The 17,411-nt window shown below is 43.6% G+C and overlaps 1 protein-coding gene across 1 annotated transcript in view; it reads left to right on the forward strand.

The window, feature by feature from the left end:
• si:dkey-11f4.7 (piezo-type mechanosensitive ion channel component 2) overlaps positions 1 to 17,411 on the forward strand; it is a 278,704-nt gene that overhangs the window by 236,246 nt on the left and 25,047 nt on the right. Inside the window, exons 38-42 of the mRNA XM_060932701.1 lie at positions 30 to 224; positions 343 to 606; positions 1,573 to 1,831; positions 7,233 to 7,421; positions 16,836 to 17,040. Coding sequence (XP_060788684.1) covers positions 30 to 224; positions 343 to 606; positions 1,573 to 1,831; positions 7,233 to 7,421; positions 16,836 to 17,040 — 1,112 coding nt within the window. The remainder of the gene's footprint in view (positions 1 to 29; positions 225 to 342; positions 607 to 1,572; positions 1,832 to 7,232; positions 7,422 to 16,835; positions 17,041 to 17,411) is intronic.

The raw sequence follows: 17,411 nt of genomic DNA on the forward strand, positions 1-17,411 counted from the left end.
TGTTTGTTTGTTTTAATATTGTTTTTTAGCTGTCAGACCGATGAGACCATGTTAATGTCACGTCAGCCAACTCTCCATGATGACATTGATGATGCCCCCTGTTTAGTTTCACCCAAAACTGAGCAATTGTATTCTGAACTATCCACTGAACAGCGACGCCAGAAACTTCACAAATCAGCCAACGTAGACATGATCTCATATGATCAAGGGAGCCTTCTGCTGGAGTAGGACTTACTATTGATGTTATCATAAATATTTTGAGTTTCTGTTTAATTCACTTTATAATAGATTGTATCTCTTATCAGTCTTATTAGTCATTATTTGTCATTCTTCTATCTGAAGCCATGAAGAACCATCTACTATAAGGGGAGAGGATAAAGAAGTAGAAGACAAAATGAATAGTGAATTGGAGGATGGAGAAGAAGATGAGAAAGGAAAATGGGAGGAAAGGCAAGAAAATGAGCAGTTTCAAAAGAAATACGAATCGCTTAAGTCATCATCACTGGACTCAGTGGTCATGGAGGTGAGGAGTGAGAGTATTTCAGAACTTCAACCACTTACTCAGGAGACCAGAGCCCTCACTGCCAGTGAACTCCTGCTTAACAAGTGAGATACACATTTTTTTGTTTTACACACACACACACACACACACACACACACACACACACACACACACACACACACACACTATCTATCTATCTATCTATCTATCTATCTATCTATCTATCTATCTATCTATCTATCTATCTTGCCAAAAGTATTTGCTCACCCATCCAAATTATCGGAATCAGGTGTTCCAATCACTTCCATGGCCACAGGTGTATAAAATCAAGCACCTATGGTAGGCATGCAGACTGTTTTTACAGTTTGGAGCTGGCCCCTTCCTCTTCCAACATGACTGTGCACCAGTGCACAAAGCAAGGTCCATAAAGACATGGATGACAGAGTCTGGTGTGGATGAACTTGACTGGCCTGCACAGAGTCCTGACCTCAACCCGATAGAACACCTTTGGGATGAATTAGAGCGGAGACTGAGAGCCAGGCCTTCTCGTCCAACATCAGTGTGTGACCTCACAAATGCGCTTCTGGAAGAATGGTCAAAAATTCCCATAAACACACTCCTAAACCTTGTGGACAGCCTTCCCAGAAGAGTTGAAGCTGTTCTAGCTGCAAAGGGTGGACCGACGTCATATTGAACCCTATGGATTAGGAATGGGATGTCACTTAAGCTCATATGTGAGTCAAGGCAGGTGAGCAAATACTTTTGGCAATATAGTCTATCTATCTCTCTCTCTCTCTCTCTCTCTCTCTCTCTCTATATATATATATATATATATATATATATATATATATATATATATATATATATATAAAGATGTGATATTTAATTCTGCAAGCAATCAAGAATTCATATAGATTCCACCTAATAAAGGAAAAAAAACTGTCAGACTAAAATGATGGCACAAACATATTGTCACAACAGATATTTTCAGATCTGGCAAACTATGTCTTAGTTGTGTTTTTACAGTGTATCAAAAAGCCATTCATGAAAACATACCCAAACCCTAAAAGTATGTTCCAGATCCCAGAAATTGATGAGTCGGATAAATTCTACCACTCATTACCACGGCTCCTGCAGCTCATCTTTGCCTTCTATAACACCATGGTCTCCCAGTCAGAGATGCTCTGCTACTTCGTCATTATTCTAAACCATATGGTGTCTGCCTCGCTGCTCACACTCTTCCTTCCCATCCTCATGTTCCTCTGGGCTATGCTATCTGTTCCACGGCCCACTAAGCGATTCTGGATGACTGCCATCATCTACACTGAGGTCAGTTAGGGGGAGGGTTTATATATATATATATATATATATATATATATATATATATATATATATATAATGATTTTTCTTTATTTTTATGAATTAAAAGACAATTCATGTCTTAAAATAATGATGGACTGTCATTTCTTTTTACTTAGTTGAGTGGTTCTTTACATAATATGGACATACATTAATAACAGACATGAGTGTTTTACTGGGAAATACACCACTCATATTTTTCATATGAACTACATCTGGGACATTGAGAACTACAACCTTAACATATTTCTCAATATCTTCACTCTTGAGGATATTGATATATTGTTTTGATAAATTTGGGTACTTTTTGTTTGTGATAGTGTATATATAATAAAAAGAAAATCACACGTTGGCTTGAAGATATGAAGTTTTTCTTCTCGTGTTGAAAAACTTGTATTTTTCATCCAAAATACATTGTGGATCTGAGTGATATATTTCCCAATATTTCACTCTGATGACATCACTCCCAATGTTTTCCCACTGACTTGACACGCGTTGTCAAAATGGCAAAGTGGTTCAATATGAAAATTCTTTTGATTAACTTGTGGGTTTTTTTTTTTTTTTTTTGGGGGGGGGTTGTGGAGGTGTCCATATAATATAAAGAACATTACATGGTGGCGCGAAGATATGAAGTTTTTCTTTTTGTGTTGAAAAATATTTCCCCTTGTTCGCTTCACTCACTCATGAAATATACGTTCACCACTCGAAGATAAACTTCATATGTTCCTGTGACAGTATAACATCCTCGATATACAGGGGACTGCAAAAGTAGGTATACAGTAAGGATTATTCCAGTATTATAATAGTGGTGCCAGATTTCATTTAATACTAACATTTTGTGTGAACATTTTGTTTTTCATTACTGTATACCTACTTTTGCAGTCCCCTGTATATCAAGGATGTTATACTGTCGCAGGAACATATGAAGTTTATCTTCGAGTGGTGAACGTATATTTCATGAGTGAGTGAAGCGAACAAGGGAAATATTTTTCAACACAAAAAGAAAAACTTCATATCTTCGCGCCACCATGTAATGTTCTTTATATTATATGGACACCTCCACAACCCCCCCCCCCCCCCCCCCCCCCCCCAAAAAAAAAAAACAAACCACATGTTAATCAAAAGAATCTACCCTGTATGTTTCATATGTTATTTCATAGTTTTGATGTCTTCAGTGTTGTTCCACAATGTAGAAAATAGTCAAAATACAGGAAAAAAAACCTATGAAAAGCACACACACAAATATTGCCTTTTTCAAAACTTTTTTATAATTCGCCTTCATATGTCACAAATCAGTGCAGTCATTTGTGCTTGATGCAGCTTGGGTTCACTTTGACCTGAGAAAGATAGCCTTGATAAACATTAGTCCATGCAAACCTGGATCTCATTTATAAATATTTCATTTATTAAAAAACAATGTGTAGTTTATTGTAATTATGAAATTATGAAAGAGATTAGTGTGTGAATGAAACTGTTTTACTTAATGTTATTTTGTGTAATGATTAATTTTTTCTCCTGCAATAGTTTTTGTTTTTGTGAATATGCACTCTTTTTAACAAGTGATATTATTGTCTTTTCTGAGCCTTTAATATAATGCCGAAGAAGGGTATTTATTTGTTGTCAGATCACCAGTGCAGAATTTCAGTCTTACTGACATTCTGCTTTAAAAGGATACAATGATTACCATAGGAGTGTCCTGTATAGGGCACCGTAGCTGTGCAGAATGGGTGCTGTTAATGTTTCTGGTTTAAAATGAACTTGAAATGTGGACCAGCAATCAATCAATAAACTCAGAAAGGAAGGGATGCAAAAAGATCCACTACCATCTAATTATTTTCTCCTCCATGAATTAACAAATCCTGCCTTCTGTGCTAAGATTGGCTCATAGATTTTATGTGAAAACACTCAGCACAATGTAATGGTAGCTCGGGGATGAAGGCATTTGATGACTCATCAGAAGTTTGAGAGTTCAAATCTCTGACAAGTTGGTCCTGCTGGGCCCTTAAGCAAGGCCCTTGGTCGTATATATGAGATAAATGTAAAATTTAATATCCTTTGACTTTTATAAGTCATTCTGTGTAAGGATCTCTGCCAAATTCCATAAATGTACAGTATTGTGCAAAACTCTTCGGCGCCCTATTTTTTTTCATACAAACTTTGTTATAGATTTCTATTTCATGACATCTACATTATCGAATCAGTACAAAATAATTTTAGAGTTCCAAACCTTTGTTTTTCAGCACAAAATTAAATGTTAAAGTTTGTATCTGAGCAGCATATTACAGAAGAGACCACTTTTCAGATTAAAAAAGAAAATTGCTGGGGGACTGCTGCCCTGATGAGTTAAATGCTTTACCTGCTCCAAACACACCTGATCAAGCTCACAAGCTAATCATGCAGCTCTCCATAAGCAGCAGGATTAAGTTGGTTTTTTTAATGAAAAACCTGAAATTATGCAGAGCAGTGAATGTCTAGAACTGCAGATTCCTGCTTTAACCCTTTGATGCAAAACATAGGTCAAAAGTGACCCGGCTGAGTTTTTATCTTCTATATCTTTGCAATAAATTAATTCCATCATTCAGCATTCAAGGTATTCCTCAATTAACTTGTTTTTGATCATCATACATCCTTATTTTATTTTTTTCCTTTCTTACTTTTTGAATAAAAGCCCTTTTTGTATCACTACCCTTCTAATGCACAACATGGGTCAAAAACGACCTGCATTCATTTTCCAGGTTAGTTCATGTATGGCTGAGTATTTCTATGATATACTTTTGAAATAAATTCATTTTGTCATTTACTTTTCCAAATATGCAGTAAATATCTTGTTTTTGTTTAGCACAAATAATTTTTATTTTTCCTTTCTTAAGTTATGAACAAGCACAGCTTTTGTAATTCTACATCAAGTTTACACACATGGGTCAGAAACAACCCGCATGCATTTACTACAGCGTTTGGTGGGAACTGTGAATTGTGCTTGTGTCAGACATTTCACAGCTCAGCACAGCGCCCTTTGCCCATCTAATACATGTAAGTAATGTTTTTCAATTGTTCTAACATTACCTTAGAAAAAAATTTGATTATGTTTAGGTTACCTTGAGAGTGAGTAGATTACTTGTCAGAAAGTTACAAGTAATTACTATTAGCTACCGAGCTGTTGACATATTCTACTTTAGTTAGCTAATTTTATTGTAGTTGGCTTAGCTAACGACATAGTTAATAAATAACTAACTGGCCCCATTCACTGCTAAAGTAATTACTTGAAACAAATTATTATTATACTATTAAGACATTTAATTTAAAATCACACTTGGATGACCCATGTGTAGTAATATAAAAAGTATTTTTGTTCATAAAGTAGGAAAGAAAAAATTAAATTAATGATTTGTGGTAATTAAAAACAAGATATTTAAAGAATACTTGGAATATTCAATCATAAAATAAATTGATTTCAAAAGATAGAGCAAAGAAAAACTCAGTCATCATGAAATAACCTGGAAAATGAATGCGGGTCATTTTTGACCCATGTCGTGCATTAGAAGGGGTGTGCATATGTTTTGCATCAAAGGGTTAACCAGAAGAAGACATGGAAGACCAGTCAAATTCTACAATCCCATCAGAGATGCCCTTAAGTAGAGGCTTCTTAGATCCTGTACCCTTAGACAGGGGCGCAGATAGGATTTTTGAACTGGGGGGGACTGAGCTGTCAGCAAATGATTCCATTTTGTGTGTGTGTATATATATATATATATATATATATATATATATACACACACACACACTACCATTCAAAAGTTTGGGGTCACTTTGAAATGTCCTTATTTTTGAAAGAAAAGCTCTGTTCTTTTCAATGAAGATCACTTTAAACTAATCAGAAATCCACTCTATACATTGCTAATGTGGTAAATGACTATTCTAGCTGCAAATGTCTGGTTTTTGGTGCAATATCTCCATAGGTGTATAGAGGCCCATTTCCAGCAACTATCACTCCAGTGTTCTAATGGTACAATGTGTTTGCTCATTGCCTCAGAAGGCTAATGGATGATTAGAAAACCCTTGTACAATCATGTTAGCACAGCTGAAAACAGTTGAGCTCTTTAGAGAAGCTATAAAACTGACTTTCCTTTGAGCAGATTGAGTTTCTGGAGCATCACATTTGTGGGGTCGATTAAATGCTCAAAATGGCCCGAAAAATGTCTCGACTATATTTTCTATTCATTTTACAACTTATGGTGGGACTTTTCATGGAAAACACAAAATTGTCTGGGTGACCCCAAACTTTTGAACGATAGTGTGTATACATGTTATTTCACCTCCCTCACTGCCATCACCAGGAACTGCAGGCCAGGACAATGATAACATTTTAACATAGCCTATGGAAATCCAAAGTTTACACATTATCATCACGCACAGAAACTGCAAAACTGCAAAACTAGTTTTAAAACCGCTAAGTTCCAACTGTTAAACATAGCGAGAGGCTGGGCTACGTGCGTGTGTGTGTAAAGTGTAAACCAGTGCATCCTGACTTTCTAACTATGCCTGTGTGTTGCGTGAGCGGCAGTCAGTCAACAACTCTTCGCAAAGTTTCCTTATGAAACAATATGCTCGCTGAAATTATGGCAGGGAACGCCAGATTAAACATTAAAACTGCCTTCTGAGCACTGTATCTACAGGCTGCCACCGAAAGAAGGAGGCTACCAGAAAGGCATCTCTACTCTGTACGATTTTACTTTCACTACGACATTACTTTGAACAGACTATCAAAAAATTGCAAGGTGATATGATAAAGTATAAGGTACAGTTTACTTACAGTCGTTTTTTTTTTTTTTGAAAAAACGATGCAATCGTTTTCTGCCTTTTGGCACCCTTCATCATGCCGTGTTGGGGTCCTGAACTAGGAGGAGCTGTCCCCGATATGCCTGTCAAACTTGTGGGTAACCATAGCAACCAAGCTCGAGCTCGCAACCTGTGCAGTCTGCGCAGTTGCAACTGTATACACTGCTGTGCACCTCAATAAACCGAATGGTAATTAGTCTTTTGATTTTTCCATGAGGTTTGCCTTATGCAAAGAAAGACAGCATAGACGTTTTTTCCTCCCTATAAGTGGGGGGGACCGAACGAGGTGAATTTAAATCTGGGTGGGACGAATCCCCCCCGTCCCCCCCTCTATCTGCGCCCGTGCCCTTAGAATGTATGTTCAAAAAGCTGTGCAATCTATGGTAGTCTGACAAAGTATGCCTAGGTTTATTATTTTCTGGTGTTGTTCTAAAGTGGTTTTGAGATTACTTTTGTATGAGCCAAGATAACCTTCTCCATGGCTTGTTCTACAGCAAAGTTAAATCCTCTGGCTCTCTTCATTTCTTTCTCTCAGCTTACAGTGGTAGTGAAGTACTTCTTCCAGTTCGGCTTCTTTCCGTGGACTACCTCTGCATATCGTGGCATTAATGCTGAGCGGCCGTTTGCTCTACCAAACATCATAGGAGTGGAAAAGAAAGACGGATATGTTCTGTTCGATCTTATTCAGCTACTTGCTCTTTTCTTCCATCGTTCCATCCTCAAGGTGGTGCAAGCAGTACACATATTGCTTACAAATTAGTGTTTAGTTTTGATTTCATGATACAACTAAAGAATTTTCTTGGCAAATCATTTTGGTTATACTTATTACTTATGCACAGGAATTGATAGCCTCTAGAGTTTTTTTTTAATTATTGTTATAAATGGAGTACTTAATTTTACACTACCAGGCAAATGTTCAGACTCACCTGACAATAGAAGACATTTCTTCATTTTTACTGCACACTTTGAATATATACCTAGAAAACTTGTGATATTTGACAACTCTTAAATTTGTCAAATTACTGAGCAATTGTTGACTGATTCTCCTAAGTTCTAAATGAAGACTGCCTATTTAAGGAAGCTGTTTGATTCTAAAGTTTAAAAAAAACCTATTAAAATGCATGCTGATATATTATTATCTATCACACAGTCTTGCAAAAGTATTCATCCCCTTTGGTGTTTGTCCTGTTTAGTTGCATTACAAGCTAGAATTAAAATGGGGCATGGGGGGGGTAGCACCATTTGATTTACACAACATGCCTACAACTTTAAAAGTGCAGTTTTTTATTGTGACAGTAATTAAGATGAAAAGACATAATTTCTGTGACAATGATTGTACAGCATACATCTTAAACAAACAAAAAAAAACCTATAATTTGGTGCACAATTTTCTTTGCGTTTTCTGAACTCAACACAGGGTCAAAAATTTACATACAGCACACCTAATATTTGGGTAAAATGTCTCTTGGCAAGATTCACCTTGACCAAACATTTTTTGTTTACCATGTGTCAGGACAAACAGATGAGGACCCAAGAGCGCAGGTTAAATGTTGAGTTTATTGATCGCAGGAGTTGGGAGGATGTGTGTGTGAAGTTCAGTGGCAGGAGAACTGAGAGGCAGGGATGGCTGGTGGGAGCGTGGTGGTGACGTCTGAGGTCTCCCCTCCAAGTACTAACCAGGCCCGACTCTGCTTAGCTTCTGAGATCAGACAGGATCAGGTGTTGTCAGAGTAGTTTGGCTGTAAGCTGACAGCACTTGGTATTCAGGCGGTCTCCCAGTGAGCAGTCTCTCAGCAAGCAGACAGGACAGCACGACAGACAGGAGTTTGGGAACAGGCTGAAACACAGAGTCACAGGTCAGGTAGCGAGAATGGGGACAGAAATGCAGGGTCAGATTACCAGGGCTGAAGAGTTGACGGAGTCGATGCCTTGAAGACGATCTGACACTGAAGCTTGGGAGGACTGCAGTTTAAATACACACAGAGAAGGCAGCAGGTGATAGGCAACAGCCAATGACAGCCACTGAAAGTCAATGAGAGTCAATGATGGTAAATTGACAGCAGGTGAGCCTGATAGAGAAGGAGCATGCGGGCATGGCAGGTAATACTGAGTGGAGAGGAGTGGAATGTTACCTGATGAGAGGAAAACCACAGGTAGGACCATGACAGAACCCCCCCCCCCTCAAGGGACGTCTCCAGAAGTCCCTAGACACAGACCCACCAAGACGGGCGGGAGGAGGGGGAATACTGGTGGAGGGTCAGAATTCCTCTGACCGGTCAGTGTCCATAGCCTCCGCACCATCTTCACTGGTGGAAGACTCGTCATCCAAGGGCCCCCGCCCAGGATTCGGTTCAGAGTCAGACTCGGACACTGGAGCAGGGGTGGCAGCAGGGTCCGGAAGTGGATCCACCCGGTGAGAACCCCTATGTTGACCCCGTCGGATGGAGGGCTGGTCAGGGTGTAGGCGATGGAAGTCGGCGATGAGGGCCGGATCCAAAATCCTACCAGCGGGGACCCATGCCCTCTCCTCAGGACCATAACCCTCCCAGTCTACCAAGTATTGGATGCCCCTACCCCTTCGTCGAGAGCGGAGCAGTCGCCGGACCATGTAGACTGGCCCACCATCAATGAAGCGTGGAGGAGGAGGTGGCGGTGTTACCGGGACCAGGGGGCTCTTGTGCACCAGTTTGAGTTTGGAGACGTGGAAGGTGGGATGTATTTTCATGGTCTTGGGCAGCAGCAGCCGAATTGCCGTTGGACTGATGACCTTCTGTATGGGAAAGGGTCTGATGTAGCGAGGCACCAATTTGCGTGACTCCACCCGCAGTGGTAGGTCTCGAGCAGACAACCATACCTTCTGGCCGACATGGTAAATGGGTGCAGGGGTCCTCCGCCGGTTAGCCCCAATAGCATAGCTGGTACTGGACTTCAGGAGTGCGGTGCGGGCCTGGGCCCATGTGCGGCGGCAGCGGCGGGCATAGGCGAGAGCAGACGGGCAGGTGGAATCTCCCTCCTGGCTGGCAAACAGAGGTGGTTGATATCCATACACACACTGGAAGGGGGAGAGTCTGGTGGCAGAACTGGTGAGGAAGTTGTGGGCATATTCCACCCAGAGCAGATGTTGAGCCCAGGCGTGGGGGTTGTGTGAAGCCACACACCTAAGTGTCTTCTCCAGTTCCTGGTTCATGCGCTCCGTTTGGCCATTTGACTGTGGGTGAAACCCAGATGACAGACTGGCAGTGGCCCCGAGGAGGTGGCAGAATTCTTTCCAGAAACTGGCGGAGAACTGCGGTCCCCGGTCAGACACGATATCCCTGGGCAGGCCGTGGACTCAAAAGATGTGTTCTAAGATGACCCGGGCAGTCTCCTTCGCAGTTGGCAATTTAGGGAGAGGCACAAAGTGGGTCATCTTACTGAAGCGGTCCACAATGGTGAGGATGACCGTATTACCTTCTGACGGAGGAAGACCAGTAACAAAATCCAGGGAGACATGGGACCAGGGATGCATGGGTACTGGCAGGGGCTGGAGTAACCCGGCTGGGGGCTGACTGGGGGATTTGTGCTGGTTGCAATTGGGGCAGGCTCTCACAAAATCCTGGATGTCCTTCCTCATCAACGGCCACCAGAACCACTGAGACAGCAGATGGAGGGTGCGTGTGACCCCGGGGTGACAGGCCAGGCAGGAGTCATGTCCCCATTGAATCACCTGAGACCTCAGACCGGCTGGGACATAGAGATGGTTGGAGGGGCAAGCGCTGGGGCTTGGCTGGTTCCTGATGGCTTCTCGAATCTGCTCCTCGATGTCCCAGGTCAGGGCAGCAACGACACAGGGGCTTGGGAGGATGGATGTTGATTCCTCCTTGGATGCCTCATTCTTCTGAAACATCCGGGAGAGTGCATCGGGCTTGATGTTGCGGGAGCCAGGACGGTAGGAAAGGACAAAGTTGAATCGGGTGAAGAATAATGACCACCGGCGCTGGCGGGAGTTTAGCCTCCTGGCTGTCCGGATATACTCCAGGTTTTTGTGGTCAGTCCAGACCACAAACAGAACCTTAGACCCCTCCAGCCAGTGGCGCCACTCCTCGAGGGCGAGCTTGACAGCCAGTAGCTCGCAGTTGCCGATGTCGTAGTTGCTTTCTGCTGGGGTCAGTCTTCGGGAGTAGAAGGCACAGGGGTGCATTTTGCCATCCTCTGCTGCTCGCTGGGAAAGCACAGCCCCGACTCCCACATCCGAAGCATCTACCTCCACCACAAACTGCTGCTCGGCGTCAGGCATCCGGAGGATGGGAGCTGAAGTGAAACGGGCCTTGAGGGTTTCGAAGGCTTTGTCAGCTGCTGCAGTCCAATGAAAAGGCTGTTTGATGCTGGTCAGTGCGGTGAGTGGAGCTGCCATGGTGCTGTAGCCCCGCATGAATCTCCTATAAAAGTTGGCAAACCCCAGGAACTGCTGCAGTTTCTTACGGCTCTCTGGAACCGGCCATGACATCACTGCCGACACCTTCGCAGGGTCCATTTGAATGCTGCCCTCGGTCACCACATATCCCAGGAATGAGACAGACTGAGCATGGAACTTGCACTTCTCTGCTTTCACAAACAGCGAGTTTTCAAGCAGGCGGTGCAGGACCAACTGGACATGGTGGGTGTGTTCTGACAGGGTTTTTGAAAAGATCAAAATATCGTCCAAGTAAACAAAAACAAACTTATTGAGCATGTCTCTGAGGATGTCGTTTACCAGTGCCTGGAACACTGCTGGGGCATTGGTGAGACCGAATGGCATGACCAGATATTCATAATGTCCCGTTGGGGTGTTGAACGCAGTCTTCCACTCGTCGCCTTCTCTCACTCGCACCAGATGGTAAGCATTCCGGAGATCTAGCTTGGTGAATACTGTGGCCCCCTGCAGCAGTTCAAAGGCGGAGGAGAGTAGTGGCAGAGGGTAGCGGTTCTTAACTATAATGTCGTTCAAGCCCCGGTAATCTATGCATGGGCGAAGAGAACCATCCTTCTTTCCCATGCAGGAGAGGACGATGGACGGATTATGCCAGCAGCCAGAGAGTCGTTTAAGTAGTCTCCCATGGCCTTTCTTTCCGGGGCTGACAGGGAGTAGAGACAGCCCTTCAGGGATGCAGTGCCTGGCAGGAGGTCAATGGCGCAGTCATATGGTCGGTGTGGGGGCAGAGACGTGGCCTTGGACTTGTTGAACACCTCTCTCAGGTTGTGATAGCAAACAGGAACCTTGGATATGTCGGGGGTGGAGCTGGTGGTCTCCTGGTTGGTTGGCAGGACGGCTCCCTTTAAGCAGGTCTGATGGCAGCCCCTTCCCCACTCTCGTATAGTGCCAGTCTCCCAGTCAAGTTGGGGGTTGTGTTGACGGAGCCACAGGTATCCTAGGATGAGTGGTTGGCCAGGTGAGTGTAGGAGGTGGAACTGGATGGACTCCTGGTGGTTTCCTGACAGCAGCGGTGTCACGGGGGCTGTGATGTTTCACTGTGCCGAGACAACGTCCACCCAGCGCTCGTACCGGAACGGGTGGAGTGAGATGGTGATGGCCCACACCCAGCTGCCGTGTGAACTCTGTATCCATGATGTTTGCTTCGGCTCCAGAGTCCACCAGGGGGGCCAGGGCATGAGTGGCGTCGGGAAGCTGAAGGTGGAGCTGAAGCAGGGGTTTTCGAATGGAGGGAGACTGGGTACATGTCGAGCTCACCAGGATCTCCCCTACACCTGGTGAGCTCTGGCTTTTGCCGGGCAGGTGGTGACACGGTGACCTTCACTTCCGCAGTAGAGGCACAGGTTTGAGGTTAGGCAGTGCTGTCGCTCTTCGGGGGTGAGGGAGGAGCGGCCGATCTCCATGGGCTCAGGCTGATTAGGTTGGCTTTGGGGTGTGACAGGCGGGAACTGGGCAGCAGAAGACTCACCCCGAGTGCGGGTGGCAGGTTGACTCAGACGCCCCTTCTCTCGTCTGCGGATCTGGATACGGTGATCAATGCGTATGGCAAGGGCAATGGCCTCATTGAGTGTCAGGGGTTGCTCATGGGAAACGAGCTCATCCTTGACGTAGTCCGCCAAACTGGAGGAAGGCGTCCACTAGTGCCGCCATGTTCCACAAACTGCGCCTCGCCAGGGTACGAAAGTCGATGGAGTAATCTGCCACCGTCCGGTTGCCCTGACGAATACTCATCAGTGCTCATGATGCCTCTGTTCTTGATGAGCCCAGCTCGAACACCTTTAACATCTCCTCGGCGAAGGCACTGAAGGAGGCACAGGCTGGGGTCTGCCAGTCGAACTCTGCTGTCCCCCACAACCAAGCCTGGCCAGTCAGGTGAGCGATGACATACCCCACCTTGGCTCCCTCCGTCGAGAAGGTCCTGGGTTGCAGAGAAAACTGGATACGGCAGCTGGTCAGGAAGGGTCGGACCTGGTTTGGGTCACCATTGAAACGTTCCAGATTACCAATCTTCGGTTCCGGGTCACTGGGAGCTAGAGGCTGTGCCGCCAGGACTGGAGCGACTGGATTTTGAGGGGAAGCCACAGCAGAGGGGCTGGGTGGTGCAGGCGGAGCTGGAGCGGTGAGTACTTGCAGGACTTGGGTTAGCTGATGCTGCTGGCCAAGCTGGAGCAGAGATGCAATGTTGCCGGACATCCGGTTTATGTCTCCCTCTGTGCGTTCCAGTCACTGCAGAGCAGTCATTTCAGGCTCAACCCCCATGCTGGTTGGGAAGGGCACTGGGTCCATGATGGCCAGATCATTCTGTCAGGACAAACAGATGAGGACCCAAGAGCGCAGGTTAAATGTTGATAGCAGGGGAAAGGGAGTTGGGAGGATGTGTGTGTGAAGTTCAGTGGCAGGAGGACTGAGAGGCAGGGATGGCTGGTGGGAGCGTGGTGGTGACGTCTGAGGTCTCCCCTCCAAGTACTAACCAGGCCCAACCCTGCTTAGCTTCTGAGATCAGACAGGATCAGGCATTGTCAGAAAGCTGACAGCACTTGGTATTCAGGTGGTCTCCCAGCAAGCAGTCTCTCAGCAGGCAGACAGGACAGCACAACAGACAGGAGTTTGGGAACTGGCTGAAACACAGAGTCACAGGTCAGGTAGCAAGAATGGGGACAGAAATGCAGGGTCAGATTATCAGGGCTGAAGAGTTGACAGAGTCGATGCCTTGAAGACAATCTGACACTGAAGCTTGGGAGGACTGCAGTTTAAATACACACAGAGAAGGCAGCAGGTGATAGGCAACAGCCAATGACAGCCACTGAAAGTCAATGAGAGTCAATGATGGTAAATTGACAGCAGGTGAGCCTGATATAGGAGCATGCGGGCGTGGCAGGTAATACTGAGTGGAGAGGAGTGGAATGTTACCTGATGAGAGGAAAACCACAGGTAGGACCATGACACCATGAACAAGCTTCTGGCAGAATTCTGGTTGGATATTTCATGCCTCTTCATAGTAGAATTGGTAGAGTTCAATTAAATTTCTTTTTGCCAGTTCCCCTGGCAGTAAAACAGCCTCAGAGCATGATGCAGCTGGTACAGTGTTCCTTTGTATATCATGGTCATTGTGGCCAAACAACTCAATCTTTTGGCCCTTTTCCACTACCCTTTTTCAGCTCGCTTCAGCTCGCTTCAGCTCACTTCAGCCCGACACGGCTCGCGTTTCAACTACCAAAAAACAGCACGACTCAGCTCGCTTCAGCCCTGCTTAGCCCCTAAAACTCGCACCGTTTTGGAGTGGGGCTGAAGCGAGCCAAACCATGCCAGTGAGGCTGGGGGCGTGAGCAGACACTCCCCTGTGCACTGATTGGTGAGGAGGAGTGTCCTCACATGCCCACACACGCCCCGCGAGCACGCTGGGATCTGTAAACACCGTTAACCCGGAAGAAGAAGAATTACGAATTACGAGAATTTCTGAAGCCTTATGCGCCTCGCCTCATCTATACGCTCTTGCCAGTATCTGTCCGCGTTGTCGGTGACAACAAGCCACAGCACCAAGACCAGCAACACTAATGACTCCATGTCCTCCATGTTTATTGTTTACTATTCGGGTCGTGAGACTACCGCTTAAAAGCTCACTGATTTCACTGTTTGCGCCACTTAACGACATCACGTGACGTCCACCCATTTTCGCTAACTCCACCCAATGTGTCCACCCACTTCCAGCCAGCACGGTTCAGCGCGGTTGTAGTCGAAATGCAACTCCAACAGCCCCGCTCAGCCCGACTCAGCACGGCACGGCTCAGCCCGACTCAGCCGCGTTTGTAGTGGAAAAGCAGCATTTGTCTCATCTGACCATACAGCTTTCCTCCAGAAGGCTTTTTCTTTGTCCATGTGGTCAGTTGCAAATTTTAGTTAAGTTTGAAGGTGTCGATTTTGGAGCAGGGGGTTATTTCTTGGATAGCAGCCTCTTAGTCCATGCTGATATAAAACTCACTGAACTGTAGACAGTGAGCTATCAGTTTCCAGTTCATGGCAGGGCTGTGCCATGGTGGTTCCCAGCTTGTTCCTGACCATCCAAACCAATTTCCTTTCAGCTGAGGGTGACAGTTTGGGTTTTCTTGAAGCAAAGTGGCTTGGCAAAGTGACTACACCTCCCAGTAACTTACATACAATTGTTTGAACTGATCTTAGGATCTTCAGTTGTTTATAAATGGCTCTAAGAGACATTCCTGAGTTGTGTACATCTGCAATCCTCTTTCTCAGATCTACACTGAGCTCCTTGGACTTTCCCATTGTCCCATACTGTGTGTTGGTCAATCCAATGAGTGCTGTAAACAAACCCTTTTTATAAAAGTGCAGAGAAGCTACCAGCTGTAGTCAATCATAATCACTAACAGGAAGTTAAGAGGCCTGGACCTTGGCAAAATAAGAGACATTTTGGAAGTCTCAGCACCTCTGAATTAATAATCTACATGAGTGTATGTAAATTTTTGACCCTGTATGTATAATTTTGATCCTGTGTTTATTTCCGAAAACCCAAAATAAATTTAAACTTCTGCACCAAATTCATGGTATTTTTCTATTAAAGAAATATGTTTTACAATCATTTCACCACAGAAAATGAACAGGTCAGAGAAATACTTGAAAGCCCAATATTGCCATTTATGGCCTTCATGTCACTGTATGTAAACTTCTGACCACGACTGTATTCCATTCAGCTAGCATGACATTGAACAAGTTGAAGATGAGTTCAATATCATGCTAGCTGAATGGAACATAGCTGATATACCACAAAAAAGCCAGCCAATATTATTATTATTATTATTATTATTATTACTATTATACATACATACATGTTCATACGTTTGAGAGAATTTTGAAAGAGAAAGACGTGTGTCTTTCTCTTTCAAAATTCTCTCAAAATATTCCATATTTAATGAAGCAAACCTGGTGGCCATGTTTGTTTACAGATTGTCACAGTTGCTTGCTAGCATGGAAGTTTTATGTGTAATATGTATCGCATCAGCTCCAACGTGTGGTGTCATGTTGTCTTAACAACCATGCAATATCGTAAACCAAATTCAACATTCATTCTCCATTGGGTAGAGTGACATAATACATGTAGAATAAGCAATATGCTAACAATATTGCATGCTATCAAACCAAATGAATGAAACCAACTAGAAGGGAATAGAATGCATGTTTTTATTCCATTGAAAAAGTGTCCTGTATGTATAATAATAAGCAATATTTGGCACCTCTACCATGAGACCTCTAATTTTGAAATAAATTGCACTCTCCTAACCCACACTAGTACAAATAATTCCAAAGCCCTTCCTTATGACTATTTTATGTAACCTATACAGATGTACAATTTACATATCTTGGTTACACTCAATAGGTAAAATAGTTATGACTGTAGATAATTATGTGATTAGATAATTTTAAAACCCTGGTGACAACTTTTTCTTAGTGGATCTAACCTCACCAGTGAACCACTCCTATTTCTAGACCCTCATTCTTAATGCTTACGTATGAAAAGCAAGATATTTTGGTGCAAAAAATGGTTAAGCATGAACAAAACCATTTAGATTTCAAACATTTTATACGTCGTGTTGGGTATGTGCCATGAAATAAAAAGCATGAGCAAGGCAATGTTGTTGAAGATCAATAGAAATATGTTATGCTTGTTTGTGGTTACAGTGTCATGGCCTCTGGGACAACAAAGAGGTGGAGATGCCTGATTTCTTTAAGAAGCTGAAAAGGAAAGCAGAAAAAAACAGGCTAAATGGAGCAGCAAGAGGAGAAAAGGAGGATATAAAAAGACGACTTGGTTTCTTTCCTCTGCAGACCTCCACTGCTAAGCTCTTTTGCAGAAAGAAAAGGAAAGACAACTCTGAAAAGCATGGTATGTTATTACGTGTATAATATTAAGCACATTATTGCATGTTTAATGATGATGATGATGATGATGATGATGATTATTATTATTATTATTATTATTATTATTATTATTATTATTATTTACTACCACTGGTAGCTGCAGCACATAAAATAAGTCCACTCTGAAACACATTTAATATGTTTATATTAAAATATATTTGTGTTGTGTTTAGCGATTCAAGTGCAATATGTTGGTTGGTGCCGTATTTTTAATATTCCTGTGAAAAGCAGTTGTGTGCAGTGATGTCTCTGGGAGAAATTAGTAGAACACTTCCAATGGTGTTTAATATTAGACAAAGAAAATCTCAAACATAAGGGATAACAGACAGGTTGTGT

Source organism: Neoarius graeffei, chromosome 10, assembly GCF_027579695.1.
Source record: "Neoarius graeffei isolate fNeoGra1 chromosome 10, fNeoGra1.pri, whole genome shotgun sequence".
Classification (NCBI taxonomy): Eukaryota; Metazoa; Chordata; class Actinopteri; order Siluriformes; family Ariidae; genus Neoarius; species Neoarius graeffei.